Source organism: Lactuca serriola, chromosome 3 (assembly GCF_051521515.1).
Source record: "Lactuca serriola cultivar US96UC23 chromosome 3, Lser_US96UC23_V15, whole genome shotgun sequence".
Classification (NCBI taxonomy): Eukaryota; Viridiplantae; Streptophyta; class Magnoliopsida; order Asterales; family Asteraceae; genus Lactuca; species Lactuca serriola.
The window spans coordinates 31,991,624-31,999,475 of NC_136410.1; the positions used below are offsets into that span (position 1 = coordinate 31,991,624).

Sequence of the window (7,852 nt, forward strand, 5' to 3'; positions counted from 1 at the left end):
ATCATCAATCCAAACATAATCAGAGTATTAATTTCCAAAACACATGTTCGTTATCAGAGTAAAACATTCCCAAGCTGTCTAATCTATGGTGTGTGCCATGCAATCACCCCAAGCTCTTCCCTCCGCTACCGGAAGTACCTGAAACCAAAACTGAAAACCGTAAGCACGAAGCTTAGTGAGTTCCCCACCCTACCACATACCATGCATAACCACATACTGCACATATTGGGCCACGCCCGCTATCCTGGGCCTCGCCCCCTACCTCGGGCCTCGCCCGATACAACGGCCCCGCCGCTCTAGGCCCCGCCTGGCTTCGAGCCCCGCTCAGATACATATCTATTTCACTTAGGCCTCGCCTGTCACAGGGCCTCGCCCGCCAACAAATAATAACACATAAACATATCACAACACATAAGATAAACACATACGACTGATCCTGTCCTAAGGCCTCGCCCCTGCCCTGCTACTGATGAGTCATGGAACCCCGTCCATGCTCCTACTGATTGTGAGATACGGGCCCAGCCCACACTCATTCTTTTCCTAACTCGGGCCTTGCCCCTGATCTGCTGCTAATGAGATGTGGAACACCATCCACACTCTGCTATTGGTGAGTTACGGGACCTCGCCCACACTCACCTCCCTACCAGGCACATACAAGCATCACACAGACAACAAGTATAAACTATCACATAAACCATTCCTTGGGCACCCGCCTGCTACCACTGCACCTCGTCCTGAATATCATACTAGCATACTATGCCTAGGGCTAACCCCGGGTCTTCTACTCATAACTACATGGGCCGACATTGTGGCCTTAGACCCATTCACACAAAGGGAAACTCACCTGCACTGGCTGAACTTGCTGATGATCCCACTAGCCGCTGCCCGACAACTCTCTGAACTCCTGCTCCACTCGCTCCTCGAGCTACCAATATCAATGCAACATTGAGTCTAACTGACCCCCGAAAGACAACCAAGTCAACTCTGGTCAAAGTCAAAGTCCTAGTCAAAGTCAACCTTCCATATCAACCCTACTCGCCGAGTTCATATATTCAGAGTCCTTCCATTCGCGACTCGACTCGCCGAGTCAGTCCATAACTCACCGAGTCTACTGATTTCCGAGTCCTGACCTGTCCAACTCACCGAGTCTCCACTCGACTCACTGATTCGAGTCTTAACTCGAAGGGTTTGGGGTTTCGCAACCTGACTCGCCGAGTCCAAGAACAGACTTGCCGAGTCCAAGACAACCTTCAACAGACTCGCCGAGTTGTTCTTCCAACTCGCCGAGTTCCTGCCCAACTTCATCTGACTCGACGAGCTGTTCATCCCACTCGTCGAGTTCCTCCAAATCTTCATGCTACTCGCCGAGTCCATTCAGATCTCCATACATGCAGAGGACTTTTGAGTCATGCATGGACTCCAAACCACAGATCTACCCTTCCCAAGCCTATTCCTCATGTAAAGTTGCAAACTTTACGTGTAGAGAAGGAGATATAGGCAAAATACACCATAAACTAGGGTTTAAGGCAAAGAGGCTCCATAATCAACTCAAGGGCAGATACTTTATGCTTCTCAAGACCATAATATTCTTAGATCCGAAGTAGCAACTTCAGATCTGGCTTCTAACTCAAATGGATACCATCATGGCTAAAAAGCCCCAAAACTCACACATAGATCTAGGTGCAAAAGAGTCATTACCTCCAAATGTTCATAAATATCTTCCCAATCCCAGATCTATAACCCCTTCTTGCACCTCCAAGATCCTTATTCCTTCTCAAAGCTTTAATGCACTCTTCAAGGCAACAATTGGCTCAATCAATGGATATGGCGGCTAGGGTTTGGTGTTCTGGGTTAGAGAGGCAGTAAAGGAACCCCAGGGAAGAGAATGAGGCACTTAAATAGGTTCCAAGTCCCGAATTTAGGGTTTTCCTCGCACAGACCAAACTCGCCGAGTCTCCTTGGCCGACTCGCCGCGTCGGTCACTTACTCCTCGACCCGGATCCCGCTCGGGCTCGCCGAGCCGTCCCTTAAAATTAGGGTTTTCTTTCCTTTCTTGGCCTTCCAGACTTTGGGTGTTACAAATTAGTTTCTCGAGGAGTCGAAGGATTAACAGTTTGTGGATTTGCCAGCTAGCAGTTAGAGGATTATCCGCGGGACTTCAGCAGTGTGAGGTGAGTTTCCTCTTGCTTGAACGGGTCGAAGACACAAATGTTGCCCTATATATATATATATATATATATATGTGTGTGTGTGTGTGTGTATGTGTGTGTGCGTGTGTTTGTATGTTCCAGATTATGATCCGATGTCGGGCGGTGCCCAATGAATGTTTATATGTATGCTTTTCCGGACTAAGGTCTGATGCCGGGCGGTGCCTGAGGAAGGTTTATATGTGTGTTTCCGGACTAATGTTCGATGCCGAGTGGTACCCGATGATTATGTGCATGTCTGATTATACTTGTTGTATTTGTGATACTTGTATGTGCCTGGTTAGGGAGGTGAGTGTGGGCGGGGTCTCATGTCTCATCACTAGTGGAGTGTGGACGGGGTTCCATATCTCATCATTAGCAGAGTAGAGGCGGGGCCCATGATAGGCGAGGCCTTAGGACTGGAGCATATAGTACTGTGTATGATTCTTTATGTGCTAGCATGATTATATGATATTGTTTGGACGTGTATAACGGGCGAGGCCCAGTGATAGGCGGGGCCTGGAAGAAACAGATCTGTATACCGAGCGGGGCTCGATGCCAGGCGCGGCTCGAGGTAGGGGCAGAGGCCCATTATATGTGATTATGTGTATGGTATGTGGTAGTATAGGGAACTCACTAAGCTTCGTGCTTTCGATTTTTAGTTTTGGTTTCAGGTACTTTTGGTAGCAAAGGGAAGAGCTCGAGATGACTGCATTGCACACACCGTGATGTTTTAGCCTGGGATGTTTACTCTGATGTTTTGATTTGGAAACTCTGATAATAATGTTTTGAAATACTTTGACTCGTGTTTTGATGGAATGTTTTGATAACCATGGTTTTATTTAATAACTAAAAAAATGAAAATTTTTGGACCGTATTGATGAGCGTTACACTTCCTGTCTCTCTCCATATCTCAGTCTTTATCTATCTCTCTCCCGTTTTCTTAGCCTCGATTACTTACTTTGCCATTAGGAACATTCACTAAAAGTGTTGACGGAGAACCAATGACCTGAAAGCACCAAGATGTGTTTTAAATATCATCTACTTCATTGATTTTCTTGTCAAATGAGTTTTACATCGATTTCCGTGATTGATATTCATCTTCACCAACACCAAACTTTGTGTTTTATTCTAGAGTCGATCTTATGTCCAAATGGGTTTAAAAACATTTCAATTTTTGATTTATGGGTTCATCATCGATTGCGTTTTAAATGGTACAATGCTTACCAAATTCAAAGGGCTTTGTTGCTTACCCGATTCATGTTTTAACGGATTTTTTGCTTACTTGTTTTCAATTTTTAAGATAATAATGAAAGGTTTGTAACTGTTAGCTTTCTTGATCTAGGAATTTTTTGTTAATTATGTTTTCACATTGAATGAAAATGATTTTGACCTAGTACCTGGTGGTGGTTAATGGTGGTGAATGAAGGTGTTGCCGGACCAACAGTGGTTGTTGTGGGTGGTGGTTGGAGTGATTTCTGAATCATTGAACGAGGCTGTGAATAGGGACGAGGGTAAAAATGTAAAATCTATTGGTACTAAAAAAAAAACTTATAAAATGAAATATATATGAAATCAATTATAAGAAAATTAAAAAAGAAATGAATAAGGGCAAAATTGTCTTTAATATATGTTAGAGATGAAATACGCAATAATTTAAAGTAAAAGGGTCCGTCTAAGTTAAAAAAATAGTTTAGGGACCAAACATGAAAACTAACTTAAACCATAGGGACCGTTATGTGTAATTTAACCTATAACTTTTGCTGATCCTTATTCAAATCGGGTAAGAACCAAACCGGTACATATAACCCGAGATTCCTTTCTTGAGTAGAAAGCGAGTTCCAAAGACAAAAAGGGTTTTTGCACGAAACCCTTCTTTCGTTTCAAATTAGGGACTCCATACGCTTTCGTCCTACACAAAATCATCAATTCTAGCGAAAGGACTTTCATCTGAAAATTTCGAAAAATGGATGTGATTAAGTCACAGCAGTTGTCAGCACGGCCGATCGAGAAGGTGGTCGTACACCCTTTAGTACTCCTTAGCATCGTCGACAACTACTATAGAGTCGCAAAAGACACTCGCAAACGTGTCGTTGGTGTTCTCCTCGGTAGTTCCTTCAAAGGGACCGTCGACGTCACAAACAGCTACGCAGGTTTTCCCCGATCCATTTATGCTTTTGGGACTTATTTATTCGAGAGTTTATTTGGATCTGAACGTTTTGCCTAGTTGTTTTTGGCTCAAATTTGAGATTCTTGTTTTTGTTAATTTTCGTTGCTTAGACCTGCATAACATACCCAATCGGTGGCAATAGATAGTGATGAAAACTTGGACTTGGTAATTAGGAGTATATTACAAGTAGAGATGGGATCTGGTGAGTTATTCGGATAAACGATTCAATTCTTAAGGATGAGTACCCGATTCTGTTTCTAGTTATGATTATATTATGCCAAAATTTCAAAATATAAGAAGTCACTTCCTTAGTTTTATTTTTGTTGAGGTACTGAAAAGGGGTATGTTTTGACTTTTGAGTTGGATTCAAAATTCTTAGTGTGAAATCGATTTGAATGATGCAGGAAGTGCTCATGCAACTCCATCTAGCTCTTGTTATATAACTTATATTAGAGAAGCTGACTGCTATGTACTGCAAGGATGAAGTGATACACTTTCAAATAAAATCCATCCCCTACTTTCACACACATCACAAACCTATGTCAAAAACATAATTTGAAATTGAATGAAAAAACCAGATATAATGGAATCTACAACGATTTAAGTTATAAGGCATCATATGCATTATAATTATAATTGGTGTTTGCTATAGTCATCTTCGGTGAAGGCACTCTTAAAGCAAGATGCTATCCATTTACACATCGGCCTCTGTTTCATGGGACTAACGCAAATTCTCTTTGTTATCAAGTAAATGGAACTTGTAATCGTATCTCCTCATGTACACATCTATGCACTATATGAGTCATGATAAAATTGTTGAAATTGACAAGAACATTACTATTATGGTGTATATTTAATGGTTATAGTACATGTCAGTTATACATTTAGGGTTACTGATAATAAGAGTAAGTTAGCCAATGAAATGTTACACTCTTCACTTTATGAGACTTCTTCTGTATCTGTATATAGGATTTATGTTCACCTTTTATCCAAATGCTAATAGTATCCCGTTGTCTTGTGAGCTCAGTACTTCAGTGAGAGGCATTTCCTGAGCTAGTGTTGCTTTTGCTCATCTTATTTTAGTTTTCTTATATAAACTATTTTGCTATCTGCTGTGGTAACTTGTACAAGGTGTCTGGAGATTTTGTTTATGGCCGAACAACACTTTAATCTATAAGAAGGATTCAAGTTTAGTTCCATCGACAAAACAATAACATTTTGATAAAATACTAAGCTACATATTGATAGGATTTCCATTTGAAAAAGAAATGGTTTAAATGGCACTCATGTCCTCTATCTATAGGAGGATTAGGGAGGTTAAGACAGGTTCCTCATCCACCATTGTTTCACACTTTGACTTTGCAAAGTATTTTTCCTTAAATGGCACCCACTTTGCTTTTGTGTTTTTGAGACTATGAAATCAAGAAAAAAGAAGTAAAAACTATACAGCTGATCAATTTCAATCAATATTGTTGTAAATTAATGAGAGTGTTGTTGTTGTTGTTGTTGTGTAGTGCCTTTTGAGGAAGATGAAAAGGATCCGAGCATTTGGTTTCTTGATCACAACTATCATGAGGCCATGTTCTCCATGTTCAAGAGAATCAACGGTAATAATGATCTGAGCTGATCTGAAATACTATAAATAAAGAGCAGCTATTAATATTATTCTAAAATATTGAAGTTTGTATGTTGTTGCAGCTAAGGAGCATGTGGTAGGATGGTATAGCACTGGTCCAAAGCTAAGGGAGAATGATCTTGATGTTCATGGTTTATTTAACGAGTAAGCATTAGGATTTTACACACTCTTAAGTTAATGCTTTTTATTTTGTGATTTTGAACTGAGGAATCTTGTTGCTGCAGCTACGTCCCAAATCCTGTATTGGTGATTATAGATGTCCAACCAAAGGAATTGGGAATACCCACTAAAGCATACTATGCTATTGAAGAGGTTAAAGAGGTAAGTACAATCACTTATTATTATTATTTTTATACATTTTGAGATTTATTTTGTTTATAAAACAAATCTGTTGTTACATTATTCTATCTCTTGATGTGAAACTAAACAATCACCATCTTCCTTCCAGAATGCCACTCAGAAAAGCCAGAAGGTTTTTGTTCATGTGCCCTCAGAAATTGCTGCTCATGAAGTTGAAGAAATTGGTAAACTCTATTATTTATTATTACATAGGGATTAGGGAGGGAGCTTATACTTTGTTATTTCAATAGAGTTTAATGTTTGCTATTTCTTTATTTTTTTTTCTTCAGGAGTGGAGCACTTGCTTAGAGATGTGAAGGATACAACTATCAGCACCCTTGCAACAGAGGTCCTGCCCTAACCCACACTCCCACCTCTTTATTTTTTAGGTTATATTTTGTATATTGAATGAATATTTTTTTTATAAAAATGTAGGTAACTGGAAAGTTGGCAGCTTTGAAGGGTTTAGATGCAAGGCTGAAGGAGATACGTGGATATCTGGACCTTGTTATTGATGGAAAGCTTCCGTTAAACCATGAAATTTTGTATCATCTACAGGTATCTATCTATTCTTTCTAACTAATATAATTATAAATTATAAATTATAAATAAATATCTTATTATATGTTTGGTTTTGAATTGCAGGACGTGTTTAACCTTCTACCAAATCTGAATGTTGCTGATTTGATAAAGGCATTTGCAGGTATATACATTCTTTTTTTTTTTTTTTTAATACTGAATAAAAAAAAATAGTTATGATGATGATGGGTGTTTTATTAATTTTGGTTGCAGTGAAAACAAATGATCAGATGCTTGTTATCTACCTTTCTTCTCTGATCAGAAGTGTCATAGCCCTTCACAATTTGATCAATAACAAGGTAAAACACCATTCATTACACAACATGAATTCCTTTTTATTATTTTTTTAAAAATGGATTTGATGATGTTTGGGTGTTTTCAGATGCTTAACAAAGAACATGAGAAAGCTGAGGATGCAAAACCAACAGCAGTTCCACCTGTTGCTGGGAGCTAAGAATTGTGGATTAATCAGAGAAAGAAAGCAAGACTTCCATAATTGATGGTGATTTAGTCGCTAATTTCATTATGATATTTTTTTATCGTTGCTGGATATTTGTTACCCCTTTTTTAATGGACAATATGTTGGTTTTTTTTTTGTTTTTTTTTTTTATTTTAACACCTCTTGAGATCTCAACTTTCAACTTCAAGCATGGTTTATTTTTAACCTTTTTGATGGTGTTTGTTCAAAAATCTGTCAAACTTAAATTTTACTCGACTCAACAAGTTTTATATGACTATTTAGTTATGATTTTAAATCAGTAGTTATAGAGTAACAGACTAACAGTATTTTTTTAGTCAATGTTGACATTCATAAACCTGAATTTTGTTTTATTCTGAATAGAAAAATGCAAACAATTTGATTTGACGTAAAAGCAAATCAACTAATTTGGTCTAGATAACCTCATAAATAACAATAGCTAAACCACTATAACATAATTTAGA

General features: G+C 38.8%; 1 protein-coding gene across 1 annotated transcript; it reads left to right on the forward strand.

The window, feature by feature from the left end:
* The first annotated feature begins 4,013 nt into the window (after window positions 1–4,013).
* On the forward strand, window positions 4,014–7,505 carry LOC145091797 (26S proteasome non-ATPase regulatory subunit 7 homolog A). Its single transcript, XM_079029599.1, has 10 exons — window positions 4,014–4,339; window positions 5,871–5,963; window positions 6,055–6,136; window positions 6,217–6,313; window positions 6,441–6,516; window positions 6,622–6,680; window positions 6,767–6,889; window positions 6,977–7,034; window positions 7,124–7,209; window positions 7,293–7,505. The coding sequence occupies exons 1-10, from the start codon at window positions 4,153–4,155 to the stop codon at window positions 7,362–7,364; spliced, it is 933 nt and encodes a 310-aa protein (XP_078885725.1). The 5' UTR covers window positions 4,014–4,152; the 3' UTR covers window positions 7,365–7,505.
* The last annotated feature ends 347 nt before the right edge of the window (window positions 7,506–7,852 follow it).